This window comes from Puma concolor, chromosome E1 (genome assembly GCF_028749965.1).
Source record: "Puma concolor isolate L17-30 chromosome E1, mPumCon1.1.hap2, whole genome shotgun sequence".
Lineage (NCBI taxonomy): Eukaryota > Metazoa > Chordata > Mammalia > Carnivora > Felidae > Puma > Puma concolor.
Genome location: NC_141680.1, coordinates 19,365,931 through 19,384,487, shown reverse-complemented (window position 1 = coordinate 19,384,487; position 18,557 = coordinate 19,365,931). Strand labels below are relative to the sequence as shown.

The 18,557-nt window shown below is 50.9% G+C and overlaps 1 protein-coding gene across 1 annotated transcript in view; it reads right to left on the bottom strand.

Moving 5' to 3' along the window:
* NOS2 (nitric oxide synthase 2) overlaps nt 1–18,557 on the bottom strand; it is a 70,021-nt gene that overhangs the window by 34,845 nt on the left and 16,619 nt on the right. Inside the window, exon 2 of the mRNA XM_086686533.1 lies at nt 2,874–3,047. Coding sequence (XP_086542659.1) covers nt 2,874–2,983 — 110 coding nt within the window. The 5' untranslated portion in view covers nt 2,984–3,047. The remainder of the gene's footprint in view (nt 1–2,873; nt 3,048–18,557) is intronic.

Genomic DNA, 18,557 nt, shown 5'->3' with positions numbered 1-18,557 from the left:
CGTTCATGCTCTGTCTCTGTCTGTCCCATAAATAAATAAAAACGTTGAAAAAAAAAATTAAAAAAAAAAAAAAAATAAATGGCTCAATTTGTTGCTTATTTAATTGATAAACAGAAGGGCTTCACTGACACCTCCAAAACGCCCCAGCACAGAGCCAGGTAGGTAGCCCTCAGCAAATCGCTGTTTGTGGACCAGAACATGCCCAGGCCCGAGTGGCGGCTCAGGGTGGGGTTATGAGCCAGACTGCTGGGTTTGACTGCTGGCTCTATCATTTTCCAGCTCTGAGATCTTAAAAATTACTTAAGGGGGGCTTGGGTGGCTCAGTCGGTTGAGCATCCGACTTCGGTTCAGGTCGTGATCTCGCGGTTTGTGAGTTCGAGCCCTACACTGGGCTCTGCGCTGATAACACAGAGCCCACTTCAGATCTTCTGTCCCCCTCTTTCTCTACCCCTTCCCTGCTTTCTCTCTCTCTCTCTCTCCCTCTCTCTCTCTCTCTCTTAAAAATAAATAAATCTTAAAAAACTTTACTCAAACCTCCTAGGCTCTCGTGTCCTCATGGCTACAGTGGGAGGATAACGAACGGTCCTTTCTTGTGAAGTGTTAAGAGGGTTAAATGAATTAAATGTGATATTTTCTCTCCATCACCTCTGATACCTATGTCAGTACTTCCATCATCTCACCCCGGCTTAAAAAGATGAGTAAAGTGAGCTAGTTTGCCTCAAGTCAACCTACAACTCAGGTTTCCTGAGTGGTCCCAAAACACAAATCAGGACTAACTGTCAGTGCTATTAGAAGGTGTGGGATCTGGGGCTCAAGGCAGTAGGCCACACTGATGGGCTAGGAGAGGAGGGGCATTCAGGATGATCTCAAAAGATGGGGGGTGGATTGGGGTCATATGGAACAGCCACAGTCAAGCGTCAGCATGATGCCAGGCCATGGGGAGCCACTGTAGACTCTAGAGCAGAAGCAGGGTTTGCTAGAAGTCATGGAGTAAGAGAGGTTGGAGCTGGGGTGGTGAGAGGGGGGTGCTGCAGGTGGGACGTGAAGAGAAGGAAGGGACACATGCTTTGGTGACCTCCTGAGATCCCGGGAGGATGCTGCTGCTGTCGGTCTGCAGCATTTGAGTCTTGAAGTGCCAGGAGGACATCTAGAGGCTGTCCAACCCTGCACTCTCATCTCTCGGTCTCTTGGCCACCACAGCGCAGACTGCCTGGTTTCCAATGTTGCTCTCCTCCAGTTCAACCCACACCCCACACGGGGACTGTCTTGTTCAAGAACCTGCAGCGGCTCCCTGCCTCTCCTATGGCAGCCCCCAACACAGTCATGCTGGCTTCTGTCTGAATCTTTGCCCACGCTACCCGCTTCCTGCAATGTCTTTGCTACTTGTCTTGACCTCCCCACATTCTACCCTCTCTGCGAGTCCGCCGAGCCCACCTCGCTTCTGTGAAGCCCTTGGAGGGGACCCTGTTCAACATCGCTCGACCTCGTCCTAGCTGCCATCCGCGAAAACAGAGACAACCACAACAGATGCCATTTACGGAGCATTTCCTCTCTGCCAGGCACAGGGCTGAGCCGAAAACTCATTTCATGCTTACCACGACCCCAGGGGATAAGCAATACTACCCCCTTCTTACAGGTGAGGAAACAGAGGCTCAGAGGCCAGGGGACTTACCAAAGGCCGCAGGACTATTAAGTGGCAAAGCCACCTGCTTCTCTCCAAGCCCATGCTCTTAACCTTGCCACTCTTCTGTGGCCTCTGGCAGGTGCGTTCAAGGTTGCCATCCTGCCCACCGGTGTCCACGGGAAACCTTCTCTGGGGGCTGCGGGGCTATGTGGCAGCTCCGTGTGGACTGGGGCTTTGTTCTGATTCATAAGATCATGTTAATGCAGATTAACTTGTCTTTCTACTTCCTCCAGTTTGAGGCTTTGGACTTTTCTAGCATGCTCTGGAAGCCTGTTCACTGACTGGCTGGTTAGCTGGCTAATTCTCTCAGTTCTGTCTCTGGCCTGCTTCTCCTACAGGCGGCTGGGGGTCAGGTGGGGGCGTGGGTGGGGATCAATTACCAGTCGTGTGACCTGGGGGGAGTCACTTCCCTCTTGGAGCTTCTATTTTTTTATCTGTAAAATGAGACAATGACCCACACTCCACGGAGCGGCTGTGGAGATCAGTTGAGATGCAACGCACGTGAAGTGCCCTGTATGACCCTGGCACAGAGTTACTCAGTAACTCGGGTTGCCCAATAGATAATAAGAGACCCTACCATTAATCAAGTGTGTCTACGTATGGGCACACTGCTAAGTGTTTTATATGCACACTCTTGTGTCATCCTCAACCGGCTACGGGGTGGGTCCCACTGGTGTCTTCCTGCTGTGTCTGAGCATCAGAGAGGTCACACAGCAGGGGAAGAGACAGCACGGGGCCAGCTGGCACAGCCCAGCAGAAGGCTTGGATACGGTTTGTCTAATGTCCTGCTACCCTTCAGGCTGATATTCAAAATATCTACCAGTTCGTGAAGCCTGCACACCAGAGAGAATGGGATCGAACGTCAGCCGGGATGTTGCTTGTTCTAACCACTGGGCCCCACTGCCTCTTCCTCTCAAGTCAGATATTCCATACTCCCTTCCCATATTCCTCCCCCAGAGATTCCAGAACCCTTGAGGGCCAGGATTGTGCCATGTCCCTTCCTTCTACACATAGTGTCAGGCGCGATGAGGTGTCCACTAAAGAGTGCCTGCGCTGAATTCCTATGGGGACATCTGAGACCTCCAGTGAGACGCCAGAGACAGGGAGAGGAATTCTGAGTTGGCGCACAGGGCAGGGAATGGAAGCCCCGGGGAAGACAAGCAGCAGGTGGTAACAGGGAAGAGCTTACCCAGAGGGGGCCCGGACGGCCTTCCCCACATTGTTGTTGATGTCTGTTTCCTCAGTCAAGTTGTACTGGTGGGATTTGGCCTTGAACAGAAACTGCCAGGGACAGGCCATCTCTATGCTTTGCAAAGCAGGTCACTTATCTGGATTGAAACTCGGAGGCTCTTCACCGACGGGGCTGACGAAGGGAAAGGAGATGGTGACAGGTTAGGAAGAGTTTACGGAACTGAGCCTTCCCGATACGGTGAGTTTGCTCCGGAATCGGGACAGAAGCTGACACAAACAGCCACTTCATCCATGCTTGCAATCTCCGTTCCTATTTTGAGGTTGGATCTGGGGATCCGTGGACATAGATTTTAGTTCTACAAAGCTGCATGACAATCTGAAGGAGAAACACTGAATCCATAGCATAGCGATCGCAAAGCACATATACCCTGTGAACCTCCTTCATAGGACCTGCTGGCCTGCCTGACCCCGGGGCAAGGTGGGGAGGAGCCCATGTGCACTGAAACATGGGTGCCTTTGCCTGGTCCTGCAAGGTCACTCCCAGTAGTCTAACTAGCAACTGTCATGTTACACCTGCCATTGGAGAAAGCACGGGCAGCGGAGGGGAGAGAATCATTGTTTGTGAGATCATTTGTAGAACTGTTTGTGAAAAAGTGCACTCAACCCTCAACACTGGAGATCACCTCCTTTAAAAAAGGGCTGGGTGGGGGCGCCTGGGTGGCTCAGTCGGTTAAGCGGCCGACTTCGGCTCAGGTCATGATCTCTCGGTCCGTGAGTTCGAGCCCCGCATCAGGCTCTGTGCTGACAGCTCAGAGCCTGGAGCCTGTTTCAGATTCTGTGTCTCCCTCTCTCTGACCCTCCCCCGTTCATGCTGTGTCTGTCTCTGTCTCAAAAATAAATAAACGTTAAAAAAAAAAAAATTTAAAAAAAAAAAAAAGGGCTGGGTGCCTGGGTGGCTCAGTTGGTTGAGCATCCAGCTTTGGCTCGGGTCATGATCTCACAGTTCGTGGGTTTGAGCCCTGCGTCAGGCTCTGGGCTGACAGCTCAGAGCCTGGAGCCTGCTTCGGATTCTGTGTCTCCCTTGCTCTCTGCCCCTACCCCACTCCTGCTCTGTCTCTCTCTGTCCCTCAAAAATGAATAAATGCTAAAAAAAAATTTTTTTTTAAGGGCAAAAAAGGGACACCTAAGTGGAGGGCCAGGTCTGGTCCAGGCTAGCCCCCAGCACGCCTTCTCAATGGCAAAACCCTCTGCGTTGGAAGGCAGTGTGGTGATGTGGCCCATGTAGGAATCTTAGAGGTGCCCAAATCTGGGTTCAAGTCCTGGGTCTACTAGTTGCATGACCTGGATTGAGTTATTTACCTGAGACTCATTTCTTCATCTGTAAAATGGGCTTAATAATACTCAACAGAATTCAGTTGCGAGGGGAGAGGCACACATTATAAGGATTGAGTAGGGGGCACCTGGGTGGCGCAGTCGGTTAAGCGTCCGACTTCAGCCAGGTCACGATCTCGCGGTCCGTGAGTTCGAGCCCCGCGTCAGGCTCTGGGCTGATGGCTCAGAGCCTGGAGCCTGTTTCCGATTCTGTGTCTCCCTCTCTCTCTGCCCCTCCCCCGTTCATGCTCTGTCTCTCTCTGTCCCAAAAATAAATAAACGTTGAAAAAAAAAATTTAAAAAAAAAAGGATTGAGTAGGATCGCCTGTATAAAGATTCCTAGCAGATTTCTCCCCGCTCTCCAATCTGAATTTGCCAGAAAGGTTTTCCTGGAACTGTAGCAAATTTTGCAGGGAAAAAAATCTAAACAAGATGCCCTTTCCAAGTGGCCGAACCTCACGTGGGCATTTCTTAGATTTCCACCAGTTTATCTCTGTAGGCAGAAAATTCCCACAGTTTTCTGGACCTTCCCAAACCAGAAGAAGCAAAACCCCCTCAAAACAGTAGCTTCCCCAGAAATGAAGACAGCTCACCTCACCGTGCCGCTGGCCACGCTGCCTCAGCAGGGTACGGACAAGCACGCGGGGGAGACCTGTGCCTGAGGCCTTGGGAACCACTTCAAACTGCCCGGGCGCCTCACCGAGGGTGACCGAGAGGTCTCAGACCAGCGATGCTGAGTTCTTTGGGGCCAGAAAGTCTCAGGCTCAACTGACCGCAAAGTTAGGAGCACACTGGCAGCTAAGTTATATTTATACCCACCCAGTGTCATCCAGGGAGCCGTTTTTGCATAAAGGTCTGTTTTTTTTTGTTTCCAAAGGGAGTGTCCCCAGCTGGGTGTAGAGTTTGCTAATTTGTGACTGGGGCTCCTGGTCTGTGGGTGACCTGCTCCTGCTGTTACATCACCCTATGTGGTGCATCCTCCGTAAACCGACTGCTTCCTGGTCCCAGGTCTTTGGCGGCAGCTGATCAGCAGGGTGGGGTGGGGGTGGGGTCTGATACAGGAGTCATCGTGAAGCCAGATTTTATTTAGCTAAGCCACATTGCCTGGATTTCAGCATCTGGGTACTTTTTTTCCTCAGCAGGGAGCGCTCTGGTTAATTCCCGTCTGGCCTCTTAGTTTTCCAGTTGGTGGCAGGGGTCCAGGAAGCTGGGGAATGTTGACAGCATGGAACACATTGGAAAATGCCCAGGTTACAGAAGTCCAGTGATGCTGGATGATGCCAGTGTTCCAAACAGGTCACTGAAATATTCAGCTTGCGTTTGGGGAAAGGGAAGGGGAGTCAGTGGCACAGAGAGATCTCTCAGATGTTGGACACACTATGTCTCACCCTCAGAGAATAATTGGTAGAATAATTTTCTACAGGGAAAAAAAAAATTCCTTTTTTGTAACAGAAATTCTCTTATACGTTCTTCTATGGAAAATTATCATTTCTTATACTTCCATTTATTATAATACTTCCAATCCGGTATTCCTGTGTGGTATGGATTGTTTCCACCATCCTGGAAATGTTTCATCATCCTAACACATCACTGTCACCATCCATTTGTCTCCTTCCTTCCCATCCCAAATTAAATGCAGCATTATGATGGATGGAATTCATTTAAGGTAAACTGAGTCCCAAAAAAACCACGAAGAGGAGCCCAAAGATCTTTGTGGAATGGATGAATGAAAAACAGGAGTAGGCTGCAATGAGTTTCAGCATGCCAAAGCCATCCTTCGTTCAGGCTTTAGCAAGTTCAGTTCAGGGACACCAAACTGCTTGAGGAAAGATACTGTTTGCCAGGGCTCAGCGAGTGCAAAGCTCAGAGAAAAGAATGATGGATAATTATGGTACAGAGTGATACATGCAGTGATGGAGGGATGACGTGGCTGAAGTAGCTGAATCTACATTACTCAGGGATGGTTCAAAAGGGAGAGGGCACCAGGACAGGGTCTTAAGGGATGATTAGGAGTTTGCCTCACTCTAATCCCTATTCCCTGTAACTGCTTCCACATATTTGGCTATTCTTGCTGCACATACGTGTGCTAATTCCTTTAACACCTCTAGCAGTCTCATGAGATGGGTACTACTATTTGCCATTCGTGGAATCCTCTAGAATCCCATGGACTCAGCATCAGAGCACCCGGTTGGTTTTGCCTCAGGAAATGCAGATATTCAGTTATTTGAGCTATCAAACATGTGACAGTCGGGCCTTGGACGCACGGTCATACCCAGAATGTGTGTGCGTTGCCCTTCACTTGAGGTTGGTGCCCTGGCTTGATCTCAGATGCTCCCATCCCTAGTGAAGAGGAACTCTCCCGCTTGCGGTTCCTGGGAGTGTCTCCGTGTACTGCTTACCTTGCTGTCGGCTTTCCTGTGCAAGAGGCCTCCCTTTACATGACCCCTTGAAGTGCGTGGCGTTTATGACTGTCCAGCTGCCTGGTAGACTGTCCAGACTGCCCAGTTGCCTTCTTTGATTCCATCCCTCTGGATAGGTATGGAAGCTGATGCATCTGAAGTCTCAGCAAATCCGTGGCAGGGTCAGGACAGAACCCAGGTCTCCTGTCTCCCCAATAAATCATGAGCTGCTGGGGGTAGGCATTCTCACCACCCAGTATCCCAAACACCCACCGATCGGCACAGACTGGGCCCTCGGGAGGCATTAGCTAAAAGAGTGGCGAGAGGTACCAAGCAAAGGGCCTCTGGAGTGCCTGGTGCAGGGTGACAGCGGGACCATTTGTTTCCTTTCCCTGTTCCTTTGTGTTCTGCTCCCATTGCCAGCCTGAGCGTCAAGGGTGCCACGTCACCTTGGGGCCTGCTCTAACACAGCGTGTGTCAAGCCGCGGTGTTCTTGGTCCCTGGCAGGGTTCAGGTCAGTAGTCACTGCCCGACCTGAGCACCAGGCTTTGCAGACGTGGCTGCGATGGGTCTGAGAGGTCCTGGGTTTGAGGGGTGACTGGGTGACTCAGTCGGTTAAGCATCTGACTTCGGCTCAGATCATGATCCTGCGGTTCGTGGGATCAAGCCCTGTGTCGGGCTCTGTGCTGATAGCTCAGAGCCTAGAGCCTGCTTTGATTCTGTCTCCCTCTCTCTCTGCCTCTATCCTGCTCGTGCTCTGTCTCTTTCTGTCTCTCAGAAATAAATAAGTGTGAAAAAAAAAATTTTTTTTTAATCTGAAAGGTCCTCGGTTCGAGGGGCAGCCCCACTATTGAGCTGCTGTGTGACCTCAGAATAGACAGCCCTCCTCTCCAGGCCTGAACTTCTCACACAACCCACGGTGGCCGAGATCAAAGCGAGTGGATGAGAACCATGAAAATGCTTTGAGCCACGGAGCAAAAAGGCAGCCAAGCAAGAATGTTTGGGCCCCGCTGTGGGTCAGAGAATAACAATTCACCTTTTGACAAAGAGCAAGTGGGGGACACAGACTCTCTTCCAGAGGGTTAGCACCCCATCACGAACATGAATCCCCAGTTTTCTTTCTGTCACATGGCACTCATTTATTTATTTTTTTTTATTGGGGGAAAACTCACCAGGGGAAAAAAACTCACCATTTTAATTATTCTCAAGTGCACATGTCTGTGGTTTTTAGCATATTCATGATCTTTAGTATAGTCGTAATCACCACTATCCCAATACTTAGTCCCAACAGTGAGAAAGAGAGTGACTGTAACTGTGAGGAGGGTGACACACAGAGAGGTTAAGAGATCCCCCAGGGTCACACAGCAGGAAGCCTTGGAGCTGGAACAAGTCATGGGCCCTGATCCCCTTCACCCTCCTGAGCTCATCTGCACGCAGGGTCCAGGGCTGGCTCTCTGGGCCTGCTCTTGGCCCTGCTCACCCAACGGGCCACATTCCTGGGCCTCTTCTGATGATGGATGTGGCCAGTGAATGCTGCCAAGGAGAAATCAGAGAGCACCTTGAAGAGCAGGCAGGGACAGGTGGGCCCCTGGCAAGGTGGGGGGGGGGGAGGTAGAGGTTCTGAGGCCTCCACAGAGAACACCTCCTCCTTTTATTACTAGGGCATCTGGGGCATCACGCCTATAGCAAGCCCCACTGGCATTCCTCAGCCTTATCATCCTGGGACTGATTTTCCATCAAATAAAATTAATCTGCTCCTGCGCCAGGCTGTGGAGTTGCCTCAGCTCCACTGGGGCCTCGGCAGGTAGCCACGTTAAAGCTCTTTCTACAAAAATAATGCTCAGAGGGCACGGTGACCAAGCAAGGAACTTTCGTGGATCAGCCACCCGATCCACACAACAGCCTGTGAGGTGGGTGTTACTACTAGCCTCGTTTTGTAGACGGGGAAATGGAGGCCCAGCGAAGTTGAATTTGTCCAGGATCACACAGTTCGGCAGCGGCGAGGCTAAAACCCTAGAGTTCCAGCTCGCAGGCTGGAGTCCCCCTTCCACACCTCCTCCAGCCTGTCAAGCCCTGCAAAGGGGACAATCAGGACGGGGTTCCAGGGGAGCAAGCCTCCCGCACCACACCCCACTGCCTTTCTTGGACTCTTCCCCCCCTCCCCCCGACACTGTCCTGTAATAAGAATTCCCCAGCATGAGAATTACAGCCACCACGAACCACATAACTACAGCCAGGCCCTGAGCTTACTGCTCATCTTAGTCAATAGCTCCAGCAGCCCTTGGCGAGGAAGGCACTATTATCTAGCCAATTTCACAAGTAGGGAAACTGAGGCACAGGAAGGTTGAGCAACCAGCCCAGTGTCACTCAGCTGATAAAAGGCAGAGCTGAGGCTCGGCCCAGGTCTGAGACCAAGGTCTCACTGAATCCAGATGACTCCCCACCTCGTGTGCCCTGTGTACTTGCCCATTTCACTGCAAGTGAGCATACCCCGGGGGCAAAGAGGACATGTAGAAGGAAGGGGGTGGGGAACTGAGGCCGAGGGAAGAGCGGAGGATTACCTTGGGTTGAACGTTGTCTCCCCATACCAGTGTCTGTTGCCAGTGCTGTGCAATACAAGACAGGTGCAGGGACCCCCCAGGAAGGGGCAGAGGGGTCCCTGCCCCATGCCCCTGCTTCACAGAAGCCCCCATGGGATCCTCTCAATGGCTCTTTGAGGGAGTTACTGTACAGAGGAGGAAGCTGCAGTTTAAAGAGGGAAAGTGACTTGCCTGAGTTACCCAGGAAGGGGCTGAGTTGGGATTTGAACCCAGAACTCTCAGACTCTAAAGGCGGTTGTTCCTATGCCATGTACTCATGGGGTGCCCATTAGGTAGGACTCAGCATGATGGTGGACAAAGGGGTGATCCCAAAGACACAGCCCTTGTCTTCCTCACTCTCAGAATATGTGTTATAATAAGGGAAAGAGGGCCACCCTTCTCTGTATGCTAAGCTCCACAAGGACAGGAGGACTCTGTCACATTTATCTCTGCATTTCTGTGCTATACAGTAGGTGGTCAAACATTGATTGCATGGAGGATTTGTGTACTTACTATGTGCACAGCACTTTACCCAACCTCACCACAACCCTGCAATGAAGGGGCCACGCTTCCCGTCTTACAGATGGGGCACTGAGGCTCAAGGAGGTGGCCCACTGTCTCAAGGACCATCCATCAGAACTGGACAGCCAGAAATGCAGTCCTGAGTCTTCCCTGTGCTGAAGCAAAGGAGCTGCCCCCTAGGGGACAGTACCGCACAAAGTGCGTGGCTGTGCTGCTCAGATGCTGAGGGCACCTGGCCTCCAGGTGAGCAGGGCTCATGGGGACTGCAGTCCTTCAGGCAAGCGCTGCCATGGCTGACCGCTGGGCGGTGGCATTTCTGCAGGGTCTCCAACACTCGGGTTTACCATCCCTACCCTGTACGCATGTGGCTGTGAGGCCAGACTGGACTGTGTTTCACTCCTGGCTCAGCCAGGTGAACTTGGCCAAGTCCCCAGCCTCAGGCTCTTTAGCTGCAGTGAGAGCTCCTTTGTATGGTTTTCCCCAGGATAAAATGAGATCCTGTCTTCAAAGTGCCAAGCACCCAAGAGATACTAACAGTTCCTTTCCTAGGAGATGGGGAAGCTGAGAGTGTCTCATTCCTAAGTCTCCCCTTCTTCCAGTCCAGAAGGTCCCCAACCTCCCTTGCACTCATCTGGTCCATCCTCCTGCTTCTTTCTCCTCCCCAAGGTTCACTGATGCCAACCCCCTTTCAGATGGTGACGTGGTTGCTTATATATCTGGTCTCTCCCCTGAGTGTCTTATAACCTCAGCACTCAGCACACAGTAGGCGCTCAGTAGATGTCCTTACAGATGATGCGACAGGCAAGGTGATCTGGGTAACCCGGGTCAAATGACATGTCTCCCAAAGTGTGGTCAATGTACTTAGGGCACTCCTTAGGAGTCATACCTGGAATCGCCTTATTTTTATTTTTACAGTTAAAGTTTTTATGGATGTGATTACTGTCTGTGACCATTTACTGGTTTTTCAACTTGCAGAAAGTGATAAACATTCATTTTAGATTACATTTTTGGGGGGCGCCTGGGTGGCTCGGTCGGTTGGGTGGCTGACTTCGGCTCAGGTTATGATCTCACAGCTTGTGAGTTCAAGCCCTGTGACGGGATCTATGCTGACAGCTCAGAGCCTGGAGCCTGCTTCGGATTCTGTGTCTCCCTCTCTGTGCCCCTCCTCGACTCACACTCTGTCTCTCTCAAAAATAAACATAAAAAAAAAAAAAAAAAAAGAAATACATTTTTTTAAGTTCAAAAAAAAAAGAGTCGTTTTAAGGAAAAAAATATTTAAGCAAATGATAGTATATGTGGCATGCAGGTGTGACAAGAACTCCTGAAGGTGAAACACAAACACACCTGCAAGGAACATATACTCGCGTGTATGCAAGTCTTGACTTGTCAGCAACTATGCGTGCACACACATGCTCGCGTGGGACTCAGAGCAAGTCACGCGTCCTAGTAAGGTTTCCCTCCCCTCACCTGACAGAGGAAGGCACCAGGGAAGAGGCTTTCTAAGGATCCTCCCAGCTCTGATACCCTAAAGGCATCGGGTCTCAAGCAGGCCCCCAGCCCCTGAGCCCCACGTCATTTGCCGACTGACCACTGGAGGGTGTGAGTCACACAAAATTCCAGCCACTGGGTAGACAAGGTCTCCCTGACTGTGGACCCCTTGAATGACTTGGAGATGACAGAAGCAGAGGGATTTTTGTTGGAAATGCCCAGGTGGTCACCTGGGGTGGACAGACCTAAGGTGGCCCAGAAGATGGGCGGCTTTACTCCCTGAGTCCCTGGAGTGTGACTCATGGTGGCTGGCACAGGCCTGTGACTTCACTGGCCGGGCCGGCCCAGTGCATAAGGACCTGACCAGCTCACAGGGGCATTCCAGCCAGGAATTTTCTTTAAGGGTCAGCTTTATTTTTGACACTCCCCAGAACATTTTCTTTTCTCTGCCCTTCTATGCTGCTTCCTGGGTTGAGGATTAATACATAGAGTGGCATCCGGGCAGCCCCCGAGGCAAGGTAACTTCAAGGTGCAAGGATTCAGTTACAAGTAGTATATTTGGGACATGCAGGGGACATCAGTAGGGAAATGGGGAAGGGCAGGCAGCCATCAAGGGTTGTAACATTAAGCCAGTTGCCACAACGGGCAACTGGAGTTCAATTCCACAGGGAAACACAGGATACAGTAGAGAGCACCATCGGAGGGACAAGACTGCTGGCTGTTTGCAGCCAGAGAATCACTGGTTGAGGCTGCTCCCAGGGGGATTGTGGCAGCGTGGCCTTCCTTAGTTCTGGAAAAGCTCATAGGCCCAGAGATGCCGCTGCTGGTAGCTGGAATTCACAGGGTGCCCTGGAATGAGAGATGTGGGCAAAACACAGGCTGCATGGTACAGGTGGGTGAGGGCTAGGCCAAATGGAGGAGGAAGACAAGTGTGTGGTCACTTTCTCCCCAGCTTCAGCCTCTGAGGATGTTGGATGCTAATCCCAGAAGAAGTTCTAAAGGCCTTCCCACCAGCTTAACACAGCCCCTTGGGTCCTTCCGTAAAAAGCTGTGCATCTTTGGTTGGGCCACATAAGCCCTCTGGGCCTCTGTGTTTTCAGTTACGGTTCTCTGGAGCCCTTCCAGCTCTGACATCTGGGTTTCCCTGAGTTGCCCTGCCTCATGGATGTCTTGTCTCTGGTGCTCTGGGGAGAGACCCCTTCCTGACCAGAGCGCCCTCCAAAAAGCAGAACAGTAACTGGCACTTCCAACTCCAGATTCTGGCCACTTGGTGCACAAAGATGTTCAGGGCATCATTGCGGATGAGAGTCCAAAACAACCTCAATGGTCATCATTTAAGAAAGTCAGGCTGGTCCAGGAGCGCCTAGGTGGCTCAGTCAGTTAAGCTTCCGACTTTGGCTCAGGTCACAATCTCACAGCTCGTGAGTTCGAGCTCTGCGTGGGGCTCTGTGCTGACAGCTCAGAGCCTGGAGCCTGCTTTGGATTCTGTGTCTCCCTCTGTCTCTGCCCCTCCCCCGCTTGTCCTCTGTCTCTCCTTCTCTCCCAAAACTAAATAAACATTAAAAAAATAATAATAATAAAATAAAGTCATGCTGGTCCAGCTTTGGAGTCCAGCTTTAGGGCGGGCCATAATATAGTCAAAGAAGTGAAGTCTATTAAGAATTTTTCTATGACAAGGAACAATGCTTATGATATCAGCTAGAAAAACGTCAGATTGTAGCACACAATGATCCCCACCACATAAAATAAAGGCACAGGGGAGAAAAACAGAAAAAAAAAAATACTAAAATATGAAGAGTGGTGTATATATGTGCAATAGTTATTTTCTTCTTTATCCATCTCTGCACTTTCCTTGTGGGCCTGGGGGTGGGGCAGGGGGGAGCAGGCAGTTTTCTTGCTGTGTATACAGATCAGGACCTGCAGGAGAGCCCTCAGAGAAGGGTGATAGGCCTTCTGCCCGGCTGGCTGCTGAGCTTACAAGGGAGGCACCTGCTTTCCTCTAAGAGGGAAACTGGGCCTTCAGCATCTGGTATGTGTGCCCCTGCTACATCATCTGGGCACCTCAGGGCTCTTCCGGCCTCTCCAGAAACTCCCCAGCAAGCCATACCTTTACAGGCACTCTTCTCTCTGCCTGGACTGACCTTCCAGACAGCTCCCCAACCCCACACACTTGCCCTGGCTAACTCTAATCCCCTCCAGAGTCTGTTTTACTTCATTGTATTATCCTCTCTAGAAGGGTCCCCTGACTCTCCACCCCAAGCTCCCTGGGGTCCCCCTCCAGCCCAGCACTGATCCCACTCTTTGCACTGTGGCCCATTCATCTGTCTCCTTTCCTAGACACAAGTTCCCCAAGGCCAAGGCCGTGTCTCACACATCTCCATGGTACCAGCACCGTGCCTGGCATATAGTAGATACTCAATAAAAAATTTTTAATTAAGATATAATTCACATGCCATAAAATTCACCTTTTACAAGTGTACAAGTCAGTGGTTTTTCGCATTTTCACAAGGTTGTGCAACCATCACCTCTATCCAATTCCAGAAAATTTCCATCACCCCAAAAAGAAACCTTATACCCATTAGCAGTCACTCCTCATTTTCTCCAACCCCCAGCCCTAGGCAACCACTAATCTGCCTTTGTCTCTGGATTTGCCTCTTCTCGGCATTTTATATAAACGGAGTCATGAAATAGGTCTTTTCCTGTCAGGCTTCTTTCACTTAGCATAATGTTGTCAAGATTTAGGCATGTTGCAGGACGTATCAGTACTTTGTTTCTTTTTACAACCCAATAATACTCCATTGCATGGACATGCCAGTTTTTTTTTATCCATTCATCAGTGGATGGTCATTTGGGTCATTTCTACTGTTTGGATATTATGAATAATGCCGCTATAAAAATTTGCATACAGGTTTTTGTGTGAACAAATATTTTCAGTTCTCTTGGGTACGTACTTAGGAGTGGAATTGTTGGGTCATGGGGTAACTTTATGTTTCGCTTGTTTCTTAAGCTTTAACCTTTTGAGGACCTGCCAGACTGTTTTCCAAAGTAGCTGCTCCATTTTATACTCCCACCAGCAGTGGGTGAGGGTTATGATTTCTCCATATCCTCACCAACATTTATTATTGCCTGTCTTTTTAAAACTTTTTTAATTAAAAAAAAAATTTAATGTTTATTTCTGAGAGAGAGAGAGAGAGAGAGAGAGAGAGAGAGAGAGAGAGAATGAGTGGGGGAGGAGCAGAGAAAGCGAGGGAGACACAGAATCCGAAGCAGGCTCCAGGCTCTGAGCTGTCAGCACAGAGCCTGCCGCCGGGCTTGAGCTCATGAACCGCGAGATCATGACCTGAGCTGAAGTCAGATGCTTAACTGAATGAGCCACCCAGGCGCCCTGCCTGTCTTTTTTATAATAACTTCCAAGTGGTTGTGCAGTGGTCAATGGCCTTTGGATGGTTGGATGGATGGTTGGATGGATGGACATGTAGAAGGAATGCCAGTCCCTGAGCTATGAGCTCTGGTTTTGGTAGGAGAGTCCACTCCCCCGTTGCTGGGGGCCTGCACTGGGTGGACACACAGTAATCTGCAGCCCATCCTAAACTGTGGTTCCAGATACCCAGTTTGCCTCACTCCTGGGCAGTTCAGAGTGTGCAGATGACTTGGACTCCCCGAGAGCCATGGAGAGGCTGTGTACAGGACCCCTTTCTGGATGGGGCAAGCTCTGGAACCCCTTTAAGCCTCAGTTTCCTCTTCCAGGAAGTGGAAATAATAAGCCCAGCCTGTGGGATGACAGAATACGGGAATGCGCATACATTGCCTGCACAGGGCGCAGTGTGGTGGGCGTTTCCTTTTTCCAGTCTGTTTTCTCAGAGGTCTGTCCAATATGTGCGCAAATGTGGATGCATTAATTAACTACTGGAAAAGGGCTGGAGAAGGCGTGGGAGGTGGGGCAGTGGAAGGGCGGAGGGAGAAAGACAGGCAAGAGAGGTTCGTATATGGCAGGAAGCTGCTGCCGGGCAGTGGAGGGTCACTGAGTGGGTGGGAGTTGCAGACATTCCTGGGAAGATTAGCACTGGCCCCCGGAGGGGATTTCTTCCCAGCCATTTGTATCCTTTAGTACTCCCACTTTCCGGATTCCTGAGCCTCTCATTTAGGGCCTTGGAGGGGGTAGGGATTTGGGGGGGGGGGGCACCTGAGAAAAGCCCATCGGGACTCAACCACAGCTCCATGGGCAAACCTCACAGAAGGGTTTTCCAGATTCCAGGACCAACCTAAACAGCCAAGGCTACTCAGAGCCTCACAGCGTGGAGGATTTTAAGGCTCAGTAGAGAAAATAGTCGCATCTGCGCCCAGGCTCAGGCATGAGGCACTGTAAGAGCAATGACCTATATTTACTGTCTTAGACCCTGTGAGGTGAGCTCTCCGTTGGATAGTTTCTGTGTCACCTAAGTAATTTGTTGGTTGGGACAGTTAAAATGTCAGGAGAGAAAGAGGACAAGGACAAAATAAATTGCTGGAATGGCTGGGGTGGTGGCAGCCATTGGCTCTGCCCCCATCCCGGGAGACCCTAGAATTATGGGGGGCCCGGGAGAGGCAGCCACTGCCACTCCAAGAGGCCATGAGCCCCTTTAGAGGGGAGATTCTTGGCTCATCTGAGTGAGTCCAGGTGAGCGGGTTCCCTGACGCATGTAACATGGGGACAGTGGTGACACACACCTCATGAGGTTGCTGTGTAAGTTGTCAGGTGACCTCAGGGGCCCTCATCAAGAAGGAAAGGAGGGGCACCTGGGTGGCTCAGTCTGTTAAGCATCTGACTTCAGCTCAGGTTATGGTCTCGTGATTCAAGCCCTGCATCGGGCTCTGTGCTGACAGCTCAGAGCCTGGAGCCTGCTTCGGATTCTGTGTCTCCTTTTCTGTCTGCCCCTCCTCTGCTCGTGCTCTGTCTCTCTCTCAAGAATACACAAACAGGGGCGCCTGGGTGGCTCAGTCGGTTACGCGTCCGACTTCAGCTCAGGTCATGATCTCACGGTCTGTGAGTTCGAGCCCTGCGTCAGACTCTATGCTGATATCTCAGAGCCCGGAGCCTGCTTCGGATTCTGTGTCTCCCTGTCTCTCTGCCCCTCCCCTGCTCATGCTCTGTCTCTCTCTGTCTCAAAAATAAATAAAACATTAAAAAAAAAAAAGAATACACAAACATTAAAAAAAAAATGTTTTTTTGTAAAAAGGGAACGGAATGTGTGTTGGGGCAGAGAGGGAATACATGTTCTCTCTTTTAGCCCAAGCAGGCAGTGGATTGAGAGAGGTGGAGAAAATAAAGACAATCTGTAATGCCCCCGATTTCGAATCCGAGAGACCACCAAGGAGCCGATACCGATGCAAACGCACGAGGGTTTACTTGCAAGCTCGAGCTTGGGCCCAAGTATACCCGACACAGCGGAGCAGGGACTTGGACCCCTAAGTTAAAAGGCATAGCAGTTTTATAGGGGCCAGGGGCCAATGAGATTGTAACACACACAGAAAGTTGCAGTCATGTCAGTCCACACGCAGGTGGCCAATTGAATTACAATTTACCCTATAGTAACTGTTTGAACTAGCCTATCACTCTGGTCAGAATTGGCGCGCAAGTTTGGCGGGCAAAAGGCAGAGTTTACATTCTTTGGCGGTTAGGGGTTCTGCATTCCTATATGAGCCGGTTTCCAGTAAGGGTGTGCTCAGCGGCTTGACTGGGGTGGGGGAGTGTTTTCAGCAATAAGTAGGTCATGTGGGGGTTATACATGAGACGGTGGGTGTAGCACAAAATGGAGTTAGTCTTGCTCTGCTTGTCCAGGGGTAGGGGATTTTTGTTAAATTCCTTGGGTCCCACAAAACACGGGCAGCTTTGTGATTGCAACTTTGTCCCAGGCTCTTGTTGTGTCTGTAATTCTGTATGAATTGTTTTTGTCATTAACACTTAACTCCTGGGGCGCCTGGGTGGCTCATTTGGTTAAACGTCCAACTCTTCTTGATTTTGGCTCAGGTCATGATCTCTAGATCCGTGGGATCAAGATTCATGTCGGGCTCAGCACTGACAGCAAGAAGCCTGCTTGGGATTCTCTCTCTCTCTCTCTCTCTCTCTCTCTCTCTGTGCCCCTCCCCTGCTCTCTTTTCCTCTGTCTCAAAATAAATAAACTTAAAAAAAAAAAAAACCTTAACTTCTATCCAGAGAGACTTCTTCTAGAAGCATCAGGACAACTGCCCTGGCCCAGCCACTTCTGAGAGGTTTCCTGGGCCTCAGTCTCCCCAGTGGGGGTCATGTGACCCTTCCCAGTTGATTGGACAAGGGTGGGCCTGTCTCCCTGGGGCAGCCAGTGGCCCTGGTGGGCCCTCTGCCTCCGAGGGTTTGAACTGTAGACGGGGGAGAAGCGGTTGATAGCAGGCAGGTGTCCAAAAGACCCCCCTCCCCAGACAGAAGATGGAGAAGGGGAGCCAGGGGCAGAAGAAGCCACAAGTGAGCAGCACCCTGAGGTGGGGAGTGGAGGGCAGGACGCCCAGCCAGGCAGTGTGGAGAAAGCCCAGGCCTTGAGCAGGACAGCACCCAGGGTGCCAAACTCCCCTCGGGCTGCGTGACACCCGGCCATGGTCCAGCTGCCCAGCTTCCCTATTGCCCAGAGAATTCTACAATAAGCTCTTATTCCCCGAAGGAACCTGGGAGGGGTTTGCATTTCCCCGGCTCCCTAAGGGAGCCTCACACAGATACTGCTGCTTTATTGAGGGAGTCTCCTATTTCGCGGTAAAAAACGTGAGCAGCTGTTTGAGGGATGATTGAGGAAGGAGACTATGATAAGCTGTCACGCCGGAAAGTACCCCAATACATTTTCTGGGGCTTGGAGGAAGCAGAGCGCTTTGCTGAAATTCCTGTTGAAAAGGCAATCTGGGGGCGCCTGGGTGGCGCAGTTGGTTAAGCGTCTGACTTCAGCCAGGTCACGATCTCGCGGTCTGTGAGTTCGAGCCCCGCGTCGGGCTCTGGGCTGATGGCTCAGATCCTGGAGCCTGTTTCCGATTCTGTGTCTCCCTCTCTCTCTGCCCCTCCCCCGTTCATGCTCTGTCTCTCTCTGTCCCAAAAATAAATAAACGTTGAAAAAAAAAAAGAAAAGGCAATCTGCTTTCACGGACTCATAGTGGCTCCAGCGAACTCAAGTTTCATGATTGCTTGGCGGAGCCATCTGTCCCCCTGGGGAACCCAGAGACTGGGGCTTTCTCTCCCCACAATTGAGAAGGTCCCACATGGGCACGAAGTTACACAGCGTTTACCACCTGACCTGTTGGAAGCTCCAGAGAGCTTCTCGGCTTCCA